This window comes from Myodes glareolus, chromosome 3 (genome assembly GCF_982192425.1).
Source record: "Myodes glareolus chromosome 3, mMyoGla1.1, whole genome shotgun sequence".
Classification (NCBI taxonomy): Eukaryota; Metazoa; Chordata; class Mammalia; order Rodentia; family Cricetidae; genus Myodes; species Myodes glareolus.
The window spans coordinates 108,834,467-108,849,440 of record NC_142028.1 but is presented as its reverse complement, the minus strand read 5'-3'; the positions used below and the strand labels follow the sequence as shown (position 1 = coordinate 108,849,440).

Here is a 14,974-nt window from a genome sequence, read left to right as displayed (position 1 = left end):
CTCTGGGCTTAAGAACTCATTGGCCTCAGCAGTTTAGAAAAAAAAAATCTCTTTTTAACAGAACCAGAACAATTCAAGCTTGGATTCAAACCTATGGGTAGTTCAGGAACTGGGGAGGGACTGAAATAAGCAGATGGGAAAGCAGATAAAAAGATGAAAAGTAAAAATGGCTACCTTGTAAGCAAAGGTCATTTCAATTCCTTTGAGAAGGACAGAAAAACAAATTACACAACAGAAACGTTTTCCTTCATTTTGAGAGAAAACATGGCTGTGCATATTTTTGCTTGCATTGTTGAAAACTCTTCCTAATTGTCTTTCTTCCTCTCGTCTGGCTCCTTCCAGCACTACCTTTATCATTTTGTACCAAAGACTTTTTAAAAATACCATTGCAATTCTGTATCTTTACTGCTGAAATACCTGTAATTGATTCATATTGTCTCCATAATAGAGTCCCAGCAATTTCACAGATTTGTGTGGGTCCTCCTATGTTTCAGGCCCCTTTCCTGGATCACTGGACATACTGAAATTTGTGAGTCCTAGGCCAGGTGGCATTTCCTTGCCACAGTGACCATACTATATTGGAACCTACTGTTGCCTCTGCCTGGAACAGGCATCTTGCTGGCCTGTTGTTCCTTCTTGTGGCTAACCCACTCTTTAAACTTAGCAAAACATATTTCTTTCAGGCATCGACACCTCCACCTGGTCCTTTTGAGATTATATACTTGGTCAGGGATTGACCTACTATGTCATAAGTACTTTAAGAGCAAAACCTTTGCCTTAACCAAGGTTCTTATCAAGGTGGGTACCTATTAAATATACTAATTGTATATGTGACTGGTATTTTGGGTATTTAAATATTTGACAGAAAACCAAAATGTAAAGTTTATATAGCAGCTTCATGTTTCATTATATAAATGGTATATAAAAATACCATTTAATTATTTAAACTATTATAAGCATGAATTCTTAATCAGGTGTCATATGCAGAAGCCATGACCTAGAAATTAATCGTGGCCTAATACGCAACATCTATGAAGTGGTTACTGATTTTTTTCCACCTGGCTCAGAAGATCAAACAGTTTATATGAAAATTCTTATACCACTATAATTTTATATTCCTCTCAGTTTCATAATTTCACTAATAATAACTAAGATTATGCATTTTTAAAGAAAGCAACAATAAACCTCATGTTACAACTTATGAGTGAAGATTAAAAACCTAGATTCAGCAGGATAAGGGTCATCTAACTACAAATTAGAAGCAAAAAGGATATCATTATAAATATAGTAATATATAAAACTATCAAACCACTAGCCTCTAGGAGACTTAAAAGTAACAGATACCCAGCATACAGTACTGAGTACTTATTGTATATAGTTTTTCAACTTTCAAAGGTATACTATTGTCTCACTAAAATATCAATATGAAATGCTGAATCTTTCCTAACTAAACTTTCAGATATACCATGTGCCCCAGACAGAATGATTTGTGCACATAGAACAGCTGACATGTATTTTCTTACTAATTTTATTCATAAGTAAGTAAGTACTTATTTATGGGCTAAGTCTATGTTCTCAGTTCCTATGAAAAGAACCCCTAAACTCATCAATATACTGAGAACTCCATCTTTCTATAGCAGAATATACAAAACTCGGGCCAATCTCAGGCTAAAGTTAGGATAAAGATATACTCCATTTTTAATAGTTCTTGTGATTAAAACTAAATTTCCAAAATTTAGTTATTAAATTATACAATATTAAATTTTTTCTCATAAACTGGTAAGAAAAAAACATTTTGTCCATTAGCAACCCTCCCTTTGCGGCGGGGAGGATATAGTCACCATAGCAATGGTGATAAACTTCCCCTCCACCCTTGAGGGTTTGCTGTGTGAACGAGAGGAACTTGAAAGTCCTCACCACTGTGCGCGACTCCAGGTATTCCGGGATGGTGGTGCTGGGGAAAAGTGCTCAACCTTGGGGAAGAATCCTGTGGAGATGTAGAGCTAAAGAGTGGCTTCTCAGGCTTCTTCATTGTCGTTGGAGAAGACATATCTGCAGAGGAAAAGGGACACATTCAAGCCGCCTGGCCTTCTGAAGCAATGAGGTTCATGTCAACATAACAGATCTCATTTCCCAATGTTCTAGGATTCTTTTCCTCTCACCCATTTAGAAAAATCTATACACGAGGTCAAAGCCCCAGCCGGGCTCGAGCTGTAAGACATCTTTCAGAGGAATTCCAGCTGAAGCTAACCCAAAGCACCATTAAAGAAACCCAGAAGACGGGAAAACCCACATGCTGGAGACTTGAAGGTCCTCTGCAACCCAGTACTGACTGGCTTCTTTGATCTCTGTGATTCAGGGCTAGCTTTTGACCTGATAGCTAGACTGTGACAACAACGAGCACATTTCTGGGTGCTAGGGTGTGAGAAACAATCCCTGACTTAACATCTTATATGGAAAACTTACTTCATTGTGCAGTCAAAAAAAGTATATATTCCCTAACCTGACTTATACGGAAAACTTACTTCATTATGCAGCCAAAAAAATATAAATATTCCCTAACCTGTTCATTCTACAAACAATTATTAGGTTCCTCTGTTTTCCAGATAAATATGGATATTAAGCAACAGAAAAGCAATTCCTAACTTAGGGACATTCACTGCTAGCCAAGGGGAAAATGCCACGGAAAGAGTTGTCACCAGTGGAGAGGAAGTGTGTGGGCTGAGGGCAGAGACACGGTGGCGTTTGCCGCCGTAGTCCCAGCCTCTGTGTCCAGAGCATTGCTCTCCTGACCACGTTAAGGAAGGCGGCCCCCATCTAGTGCCATTTTCAAAATGTGCACGGGGATAACAGGCCTATAAGGAAGTACTGAAAAGTGGTGGGACAGTGTAAAATACTTAACTAGTTCAAGTGATGTGTGAAGAAGGGAGACGTGAAGCTGGGAGGACACACATGAGCAAGGTCTAGAATTGCAGTACCTGTGTCTGGATGGTATAGAGGGGCACATATGGCCATAGACAGTTTGGATAGGGAGACGGGCACATACGACCATAGACAGTTTAGACAGGGCACACCCTCCAGAAATTAAATAGAGGGGGACTATCTACAATGGACTCACTATGGAGGCCCACTTGAAAAGACACACAATTCATGATTAATACATTCATTTCCCACGTCTGTATTAGAGGACTAATTTATCCCCGAAATGACACCAGTTTCCGGATTTACCCTCTGCTTCTATAAAGTGAAACACCGAGTGAAGGAATACAAAGAAGTAGAAAGGAGTTTTTAAGATGCTGTATGCCACGCTGTGAAAGAAATATCCATGGCTTTATCCATCCACGCCATAAATACTTAACACTGCCAAAATACAGACGGCGGTGAGAGGCCAAAATACAAGTGGGGCAGACCAGTGCACGAATGAGTGCAGGAGGAGAACCAATGGCTGTTGTGAAAGTCATCATATCCGGTCACTGTGGAATTGCATCACACAGCACGTCTGGACAGACTACCAAGCAGGCACCTCTGATTGGTGAGGAAGACGACGCAGGATTTAACATCTCAGGTAATGGTCATTTTTATGAAGGTTTATAAGTTTATATTAAAAATCTCAAACAATAACATAACCTATAAAATTTGCATTTTATCATTAGCTATTTAAAATGTGTGCCCAGTAGACAAAATAACAATAGGTTTCTTGTACCCAGCAGCCAACTTCAGTCATTATCTACTCAGAATCGCCCACATACTTCCATGCCCTGCGTTACTTTGGAAGCGAATTTATTGTCATATAATTTCATCTCTAATTTTTCTGCATACATATTTATAAGGACTCTACCATTTAAAATAAAACCACTAAAACTTTAGCATGACATTAAAAAATAAGACCTGCATTTTATTTTCAATGTTCTGAATTTTTTTTTTTTTAAAAAAAAGGCCTCCCAGTGGTATTAATGTGAGAGACAAGTTGCCAGGTATTTTTTACCATTTGAAAAATTACCCGAGTTCTGGTAAAGGCATCTAATAAAACTGAGTATGTGTTTTGAGCATACCGGCACTTAAGGAACAGACGTCCTACTGAAGGCAGTAGACAGCAGAAACAGAAGCCGCACTTCTGGCAAACAGGTAGCTACTGACCTATTAGAATTTAGTTTTTTATATAGTTCTCAAAAAGAGAAAAAGAAAAGAAAATTTTTCATGAAGCCATAGCAATTAAAGCTACCACAAAGGGGTGAGGGGTAGAATTTAAATGCAAGATTTAAAAAAAATAGGAAAAGGAAAGTCGTTTCAACTTAAGTTAATCTTCAAAATATCAAAGACAATACCAGGCTTCACCCAAGAACTAGCTCGCACTAAAAGGAATGATTCTGTATTGGGTTTTCCCTACTGGAAGCTGAACTTAGACGTACAAATTGTTAGAAGAGAAGGCGACTTCACATCACTCCTTATGAAATGTTTCCATTTCAATGTGTTTTCAACGACTTAAAAAGATTGAGTTTTTAAGGTGTATGAGCATTTTGCCTGTGTGTATGAGTGTCCCACATGGATTCCAGGGGCCTGTGCAGGTCAGGGAGGCACCAGATCCCAAACCTGGAGTTATGGATGGTAGCAAGTGCCATGGAGTGCTGGGAACCAACTCTGGGGCCTCTGCAAGAGCAGAGAGTGTGCCTAACAGCTGAATCATTGCTGCTGTCCCCATTTCAAATTTGTAATGACTGGTGATTTTAAAAAGACAGCGACTTATTATTGACTCTTACATTTACTTCTTGTCTCCATGCAAAGTGAAAAACAAACAAACAAACAACCTGAAGCATGTAAATCAGTTTTCCAGATCTCCTGAGAATGGGCGGTGAAGGGCCACACACGGCATGGAAAAGGGTGTTTCCCAGTGCACTCAGAAGTAGAGAAGAGTTATTCTGTCTGAATCACTTCCAAAAACAAGAGCCCTAAAACTATCACAACCATCAGAATGCTCACAAAACACAGCCAAACTCACAGGAGTCTCTTTTCAGAAAGCAAGAAGTCAAATGTCATTTGTATAAAAGTTTAAGCTTATGAATGATTTTTATCATTTTGGACTTACATAATTTAAAATTTTCTTCTTAATCAAAATAATACCCTTAGCTTTTGGGAGTAGTTTCCAGATGTCTACTTGGGGGTGTGGGGTGCTCTTTCAGACATCTGTCTAATAATAGCAGTATTAGAATGTAGCTTTATTTCTTTCTCTTCCCATTAAGTGAAATGAATTCTGGGCCCATTAATCAATAAAGAAACACTGCTATGTGTATGGAAAGGGCACTATGCTAAGCACTCAGAGACACAGAAGTGAATTCCTCTCAGAGGAAAGCACAGCTCTAAGGACTGAGGGGAAACAGAAAGGCAATTATGTGGGGATCTCAGGGCTGAGTTTCTAGACATTGCATTTTAATCATGAATCAAATTTGTATTGTTTTGATTTTAATTTTATTTTGAAAGTCTGTAGTCTAATAGACTTCCAACATAAAAATGACATCATTTCTATTTTTAATGCACTTATATACTATGTAGAAAGTGGTTGGGGACTAAAAATATCAAAGACTTTTGGTGGCCTGCATGTCAAGAAAAACAGATGCTGTGCTTTCTGCAACCTACTGCTCCTCAAGAGGGAAGGATAATACATAAAAAGATTAAATTGAAAATTAGTTGAACAAAGCTGGGCAATGTATAAATATATAATAATTTGAATGATAATACATACATAATAAAGGGTAAGTTGAATAATACATAAGATAAGGCCACTGAAGAGAAAGAAAGCAGTAAGACAAGAAGTAGCTGGTACTTCTTCTAAAAGAGGGCAGGAACACCTCACAACTGGGAAGAAAGAGGGAAAAGCCAAGAAGTCCTTAGCATTAGTACAAGATGTAAGTTCTATTTATATAGAAGTCATTTATAGTTGAAATTACTTCACATTGGAAACTGTCCCAAAATTTGACCGTCTTTCTATCTTTTTCCACTTTATATATTTTTTCATTTATTTAATTGGTTTGTATAGAGATGGCCTTGTTATATAGTCCAGAAGGGTCTTGAACTCAGAATCCTTCTGTCTCAAGCTCCCAAGAGCTCAGATTCCACACATACACAGTATGTTTGCCACCAGACCTTTGCACTTGTCCCTGTCTGAATCAAGAATTTTAACAGTCTACTCGAGTGGTCAAAGGAATGTGTTTTCATCCTTCTGCCTCCTTGAGTGATGTTTTCTCCCTTATTAAATTAGGTTTCCCTTTTCTCTTCTTCTACCTACACCATGCTTTGTGCAGCTGAACATACTTAGGTAAATCATAATTCCACCTGGGAAACTTTTGAGGTCTATGGCCAGTAACATGGCTCAGCAGGCACAGTCACCTGTACCAAGCTTGGTGATCTGAGCCTAATCCTCAGAAATCACATAGTTGGCGAGAACTGGACCCTGGAGGTTTTCTTCTGCCCACCACATCACATGAAGGCCAAGGTTTGCACACATACACACAAGCGTGTGTCTACACCCACAACACAATTAAAAAGTGAATAAATATAAGAAATTTTGAGGTCTATATGTCATTAGCAATCTTATGCTAAAACCTTACATTACTTGATGACTTAATCATTTTCATCTGCTCATATATATATATGATACAGATATGAGATGTAGAAGATGAAAATAACTTAGAAATGAAATAACTTAAAAATGAAATAGATATACGAAAAATATAGGACTCAGAGAAAAGCTGGAAAGGCTAAAGCAGGTACCATGTCGAGGTAGTGTATTTTCGAATCTTGTACATGTGAATAAGCTGTGTGATGAGATATCAACTGTGGCACCGTGAGCACAATTAACCCAGGATGGTTAGTTTCAAATGCACATTCCATTAACTGCAAATACAATATGTTATTGTGTGAGAAGAAGAATCTATTTTCAATAAAAGGAAAAATAAGCCTCATAATGGAAAAGGATTCAGCAACAAGCAGTTGAATGGAAACCAAAGACAGACATCAAAGCCAACCACTGAGCACCCAATAAGTATGAGGGGGCATGGCTGCACACCATATTCAAGGTGCTGAGCAAGACAGACTGGTCCTGTGCTGGTGAGGCTCACAATCCAGCTAAAGGGCAGATGTGAAAGACAAAAATTCATTAAATAATTATAACCATGGTAATATTAGATTGTACCAAGGATTCTTCTTCATGACAAAAGACTAGGGAGGCCAAGCCTTCGAAGAGAAAGGTTCATGTTGAAGGCACTGCTCCTTGCTGTCCACACCTGTGCAGGTTCATAATTGGACAATTAGCTACGACTTTAGAACTAATTATATAGTGAATTATAAAATAAAGTATAAGACAAAAAAAAAAAAAAGGTTGAGTAAGTTCCTGATAAGAGTTCACGTGGACTTAAGCCTGTCTTTAAACAGGCGTTTTTCAAACCAAGGTATAGTAATTTTTACCAGCTAGACTGAAGCGTTGGCACTGGAGCATGTATACATCCTAAGCCCTGATGTGTCATTCATTTCCCAGCATCGCTTTAAAGAGATAAAAGCCGACACAAATAAGGAGTTAGATCAACCCATCTCCCAACAAGGTAATTTCGGCTACAAAAGGCGAGAGCCGCAGCGAAGTACAGCGTATGTACTCTGCTCGACGGCAGCTTGCACAAATGGCACTCCAGATGTATATCTCTGCTCGAGGCAGCCCAAGGCAACCATTTTGATCGATTCCAATGTGATAAAATGCTGCAGGGGAAGTGTGCAGAAATGTGTTGACGTCAGCCCTTAATTAAACTGTTGTTCACGTCCAAAGGACCTTAGGAAACACTGGTGAGTCGTGAGTTCGGGCAATCTCTTCTTCAAAGTGAAGGCCCCCTTCCTCAGTCTGTAGCAGCCTGTCATCTAAGTTGCTCCCGGGATAAATGTCACATGGCACTCCAATCACTTAGCCACCTGTTAGCGGAACTTTACCAAAGTCACCTAGTGATCTAGGGCAACCTTGAACAGCCACCTTTAGCACCTGCCTGCCGGGGACACCTGCTCTCCTTCCACGTAGGCTGGCTTCCCCAGTATGTCCAACTATACTAAGGATACCAACCCGATTTCTGTAGCCAAGCTAGAAAACAAACCATTTTATTTGCTAAGAAAATGTCTACTCTTTTCCTATAACACATTGGATCTGCAACTGTTTCAAATTGATTATTTAAAAGTCCACAAGACACCCTAAATTTCTGGAAGCTGTTATTTTTAGCCTACCATGACACTAAATTATAACATAGTAATGGTTGTGCCAGTTCGGTGGCTTAGGAAAACATATTTCTATGTAATTAACAAAGAAGTAATTGCATGGAAATATTTTAAAAGGTTGATTATTTTATAGATTCCTCAGCTGTCTTCCTTCCTTGTCAGACTCAGAAGAAAGTCTAAATGAACTTTATGCATACAAGCCCACACTGGCTATCGTCTCATTTGCTAGTATTGAATGCTAATGTGTGTTTTATTTCTGTACTTGAAAAGCTATAGTCATGGTTTTAACTATCTTCTTAGTTTTTACATTATTAAACTGTTGGACATTTTAAGGTATCTCCCTCTGTCCCTGACACACACACACACACACACACACACACACACACTTTTTTTTTTTTCCAGAAGAAAATTAAGGTACAATGCTAAAAGAGCTGGGAAACTTCTGTGAACTTTGACCCTCTCGTATGATGCAGACCAGAGAAACAAATCTCATATGTGGGAATATTTAACTCAAAGACAGTGCACCGACAGGAGTTTGACAAGAGTATATTACAGTCACATCTTACTGAATTGTTAGTCCCTCTGAGTTCTCTACTTTTCTTTTTATTTTGGACTTTTGTAGGTTTTAGACTTTTACACATTAAAAACGTTCTATAGGTTTACACAAATTGAGGTGGGCACCGAAAATCTCTTCAGAGACCAAACTCATTTCTCGATGAAGGCAAAGGTGGTCAACACATCCATTGTTTCACTGAAACTGTCAAGCCCCGTACAACACTACAAGTGAAAGATGAGATACACACTAAGAAGGAGCACTTCTGCTTTCCGTTAAAACGCTGAGTGGAAGCTGAAAGACGGTATAAAAAAGATGAACTATGTGCATAAAATAATACTGTTATTTAGAATGGATGAGATAATAAACGAGAGACTTCCAAATCAAGTGTGTGCGGTGCTCTCTGGAGCTGGGATCTGGTATTTTTACTTCAGGCCACAAATCCACAGGCAACTTTGAGACAAGGAAATGGTTTGGGCTCTGTGCCCAGAGGAAAGGTGAAGGCAGAGAACATGGTTTGCCAACGAAATGCTGAGAGACCACAGTTTCTCCTCTTGTGATTTTGCCTTGGGGAAGATAAAGTTGAGAAGAGAACGGTTTACCTGTTATTTACAACGCTATAAATGTTTCGTAAAATCCTGCAGTCAGCAAAGCTACGTTGCAAGGGCCTGATTATTATTTCAGCTTCCAATCCAGAGCTCAGATGTGTTTATTTCAATGGGTTTCCCTGTGCAGACTGACAGATCTTTTCTGTCATAAGATTTAACTATTGATCAAATACTGTTGACAGGAAACTTGCCCTGAAGGATGAAGAAAGGAGAGGGGAAGAAGAGAGAGAAGAAAATGTGAGAGAGCAGTGAGGGAGAGAGAAAGGGGCTGGGAAAGAGCACACTGGGGGCTGCGTCTTCACTTAAAAGTTCTGCAAGATCTCATGGCTTTTCCAATTTCTCCACTGCTTTCAGAGCAAAATGGAGGCAGCCAAGTTCATGGGAAGAAAAGTTGTGCTCTAACCCCTGACAGATTAAACGACATACAAATGGCAATAAGAGCAGCGCTGGGGCAGAGTCAAGACTCTAAAGAAGCTGGTTCATGAATACATTTTAAAGGGCAAACTTCAAATTTTCTTACAGCGCTGTGTGCTGCATCTTCGGTATTTCTGCCGTGGAGGGGAAGATAAGCTAGTTATGCACTGGCAGTATAAATAGAAGCTCATCAAGACCTTGCTGAACTCTCTGCCAATGTTTGCCAAGGGCTTAGGAATCGACATAAAACTAAATCCAGTGTTTTACAGTAAAATATGTATTTTACAATAATGTGTGTCTATTCTTTACTGAGCTTCTACTGGGTGACTTGCTAGGAGGCTACAGTTTGTCAACGTCCAAAGAGTGAAACAGAGAGAAATGAGCCCCAAAGAGCTAAGAGGATAGGTACGCAGTGGTGTTCATTCTTGTTTACCGAGATTGAGAAATCAAACATCACCTACAAATTTATCAGCAAGCAGGAACTCAAAAATTTTGTATCAACCAGGTTTAGTGGTGCGCATTGCTAATTCTATCACTTAGGAGGTAGAGTTAGAAGGAATAGGAGTTCAAGGTTGTTCTGGGGAACTCCCCCACCCTCCCAAAAAAAAAATAAAAAGAAAGAAAGAAAAGCAACAAAAAAAATTTTTTTGGTGTACCCAAAGAGCAGTATGGTCACAGATATCCTAAAGTGAAAATTGAATGACAGGGTAATCTGCCAATATACTACAAATGAAAAACAAGACAAACCTTATAAAATCATATCTCATATAGGCCCAACAGTGTAAAACAACAACTCAAGTTGAAACATGTAAAAAATGCAGTTAAAGCTACCTAGAAATTTGACTCACACAGGTCAGTCAAGTATTAATAAGAGCCAATCTCGGTTTTACCTCTGTATAACAATTAGAGGCAATTATTTTTCTTATTTGTATTTTATAGTTTGCCTTCTCAAATTTCCTATAAAAGACTATTACTTTTACCAAAAGTACTAGAAATATTTTACATAAATATGCTAGAAAAAACTTTTAAAAAATATTTTATTAAATATTAGAAATATGTTTGCAGTTCCAAAGACTGTTACTAATTCCCAATACTGAGTTGACAACTATGAATCTTGTAGCACGTCACAACAAGCCTGCACGATACCGCGGCTCCATAAAATAGGTGTAGGATCTGGGTGTCCAACATCACAATATGAAAGGGAAAAACGTCTTTTGGAAAGCTCTAAGATGGAGTGGTAAATAGGACACTAGTAACGAAGTTAAAGACAAACACTGTGTCTGACAACACAGCAAAGAGAATACCAAAACAGGATTCCAAGGACTCTTGCAGATGTGAGATTTCACAGCTGTGTGGTGAAAGTGGGTAAGGGCTTCCTACACACTCAAGGTCACAAAATGCTCGGGATGCCATGACGGGACACACGGATTTAATCCCCCTGCAGTAGTGTGATGTCGATACCACAGAGTCCAAAGACTCTGCTGCGCTCAGAAAGCATCCCTGTAGCTACGCACCAGCATCTTTCTACCTCCCATCCAGAATTAGCCAGAAAAATGGCAGGCTGCATCAAGAGGGTAAGATGTCAACTGGAATTTGATTTTTCCATCTTTTTTATTTTTTAATGAAATCAGTTTTTCTCAAGAGGAAAAGCATGGTCTGTGCTAAAGAAAAGAATTCCTGCTTTAAGTATGAGCTATCCAACCCTAATAACACTTGAGTACCGTGCTTACTGCATTTTTCAGCAACTTGAACCGTTTGTGATGGTTGAAGACTCGTGTATATTTTAACCCAAGCCCAGTGGCGTAGCACGTCACTACAAGCCTGCGCGATACCGCGGCTCCATAAAGTAGGTGTTTAGGCTTACACCTATATTTAATGCAAAGCTAAAGCTGAAATTGCTTTGAAATTCATAAATACCTTCCGGTGACATCTCAAAAACAAGTTTCTGAATAATAAAGAACAGTGCTACAAGAACAAATATTGGATAAATTAAATTTCTTTTTTAAAACACTTCAAACTGCTTTTGTCCATCCGCAATTTCATCTTAACAGGCATTAAAGGCTCTTGAGTAATGTCAGTAAACATAATTTGAAAGGGAAAAAATGCCAAACAAGTACACAGGACATGGAGTGCATTCTCTTCCCCCTTTTAAGCAACAGCATAGGTAAATAAATGGCTGCGATTCCACATTCTCTGGGGAGAGATCTAGCTATGGGGTCTTATTAGTGTTAAGCATCCGAGAGCCATGGACTATAAAATAAAATCAATACTGTAACCTTAACTGTAAAAGTCAGAAAGATACTGGAAGTGTTCTAATTTAACAAGATTATAGATGACTTTTTGGAGGTGGACATTTGGGAAATAGCCACGCATTTAGAAACACTTATGCTGCAAGACCCACAAGGATCCTGTAGCGATGGGCACTGTTGTCTTCCACAATGGTAAGTTAGGGCAATTTAAATGATGTGCTACTTTAGGAGATTTCCAGGAAGCCTCCAAGTCTTAGAAATGACCTGGACCTTACTTCAAATAAAATCTGAGAGAGTAAACTAATTGCTTGGGAACAATTATGTTTTGATACGATTTAGCAAGTAGAAAAAAATACAAAAATTTGAAAGTCATCTGTTTGGTACTCACTGCAAATAGGATCACTGCACTTAAATTCTGCTTCTTATAGTGGAAAAGTAGTCAAAGCTAGCATAAATTGTAGTGTTTAATCTATACTTTTTCCTCCAATAAATGTAAATGAAGAAAAAATGTCTGTCAATGAAATTACTCAAATGACATATTTATTATCCTAATGGTTTTAGAAATCACGTGAAATTGATCAGTAACAAAACCTCTATTTAGTAATGGACCAATTACATTTTCAAGATAATGTCAATGAAACAGAATATTGTCACAGGATAATGGTCTCCTATTGCTAGGTCCCCAGTCACTTAGAGAAAATAAATGTTGCCGTCTGGCTGAGTCATTTGTTTTCAAAGTAGGAGACACTGATCCCATAACAAGGTTCTGTATAATAACTCAATCTCTATCAATCATTGGTTGTAGCAGAATGGAACAGGACAGGACATGTATTTGTGAGATTTGGACATTCCTGAAGTATAAGGCAAAACATTCACTGCCTCCAAGCACATAAACAATCCAATTATTATGTTATTCAATGAGAACATTTAAAGTAAACATTTAAAAGCTAACTTAAGAAATGGAAGACCTGTGAATTTTTCAAAAAGACCTACATTAATGGAAGTTTAAAAACTCAAAGACAGGTCAAGTGTTCTTTCTGTGAGATGCTTGGGGCCAGAAGTTTGGGATTTCAGCATGTGGGATATTGGCACATACATAATGGAGCTCCTTAGAATGCAATGCAAGTCTAAACATGAATTCACTTATGCATGTACACCTTATACACATACCCTGAAGGCAGCTTTATACAATATTTTGAGTGTGTGTATGTGTTTAGACTGCAACCCAAAACATAAAGTCAGGTGTGGAATTTTCCACTATGACATCATGAAGTATTTCTAGAAGTGTTTCAGATTTTTGAATATGAGACTACCTAACCTGCCAAACTCTCTGACTATAACTGATATAAAATCTGAAGCACCAGACACAAAGAAACTTTCATATCTAAGTTTTTGTTTTGTTTTGTTGTTTGTTTTTTACATAAGGGAAATCTTCAACCATTACCACCATGGCTAATAATAAATGTGTAAAGCCATAGGGTGAGATTTTTATAGAAACCTACAGAAGCCAGAGGACAGTTGAGGAGTTGGTTCTGCCTTTTTACTATACGGGACCTGGGAATTGAAAACAGGCCTTCCAGGTTGGTGGCAAGCAGCTTCACCTGATGACCCATCTCGCTGGAGCAGAGATGGGATTCTCGGAAGGGACTTGAAGCTGCTGTAAACTCGGCATCTGACAGGTATTAAATCCTCAATAAATGACTGCCCCAGATGAAAACAAAATCGTGCCTTTCTCATTTATATACAGTTTAAATTCACACAGTTTCTTTAATGATAGAAGGAAGGAAGAAGCTGTCTGGTAAAGGACAATTGATTTGAAAGTATAAGGAAAACATAGTGACAATGTTGGAATCTTTACTCAAAAACAGAACCTTCGATATTATGGGGCCGTAAATTCGGAGTGTATATTAGATTATTACTCCGGAGCTGTCTTTGTTAAACTGAAATGTGCACCCCGTGTTTTAAAAATCTCTAAGAAACTCTTAGAAGTATGTATAACCAAATGGCATGATTCACTTAAAATACTATTTAATTGCGGGGAGATAAAAAAAAATGCAAGACTGGTAGAGTATTAACAGTTTACATAGGGTAATGGCCCATGCAGATGAAGTTCATAGTTCTCTTTATGTATTTTCTACGGCAGAAAAACTTTCGAGAACTGTACCCAATCACCTGCTTCGCACCAGCTATTCTCCACATTTAAACACGGAAATCGCTCAGACTTGTAACATGTTTAGTCAAAAATATTTAATCCTAGTATTAAAGTTGATTTTATATACATGTATTTATACACATGATTTATATATGTATATTTACATATTTTACCTAACAAAACTATGTTTTGAGAATCTTACAGAACCCTGAAAATGTATAAATTTCTTTCTGTTCTCTTCTTTTTGTCCTTTAATGCCTAACAGGATTTAAGATGAAGTTCTCCAGGAAAACCATTTGCCTGGGAGACTTGTGAGGGAAACTGGCCAGCTCCCCGTCTCTCTGACAGAGGCCTGGGAGCTGGAGGGAAAGCAGCCCAGTACATTTCTTCTGAATGATGTCTGGCGGTTCCAGCGCTCTGTGATCTGTGTAGAAAAAGCAAGCTCTCGCTGTGCGGGCCCATCAAGAGTCTAGTGACTCTGACTTTCCAAACTTCTCCAGAACACACTTTTGGAGAACCATAAATCAATGTAAAGGGATTTAAAGCAAAAGGTTTGATTATGCTGCAGTACACTGCAAGCAAGGCATCCCAGACCTCGGGGTCTACAAGGTTCCTACTTGTCCATTTTAATCTGCTTCATGGACTTATCCAACAGAAAGGTGCTATTATCAGAACTGATTCTGTATTAGGCTTTTCTGAAGAACTGGTGTTTTTAAATCATTAAGTTTCTGGAGCACGAAACCTGGGCTCAACT

At 38.5% G+C, this 14,974-nt stretch overlaps 1 protein-coding gene across 5 annotated transcripts in view; it reads right to left on the bottom strand.

Moving 5' to 3' along the window:
* Positions 1–14,974, bottom strand: part of Nfib (nuclear factor I B) — a 216,549-nt gene that overhangs the window by 39,641 nt on the left and 161,934 nt on the right. For all 5 annotated transcript variants that reach the window (XM_085686193.2, XM_085686194.2, XM_085686195.2 and 2 more), the window contains exon 7: positions 1,918–2,052. In XM_085686193.2, coding sequence (XP_085542319.1) covers positions 1,918–2,052 — 135 coding nt within the window. The remainder of the gene's footprint in view (positions 1–1,917; positions 2,053–14,974) is intronic.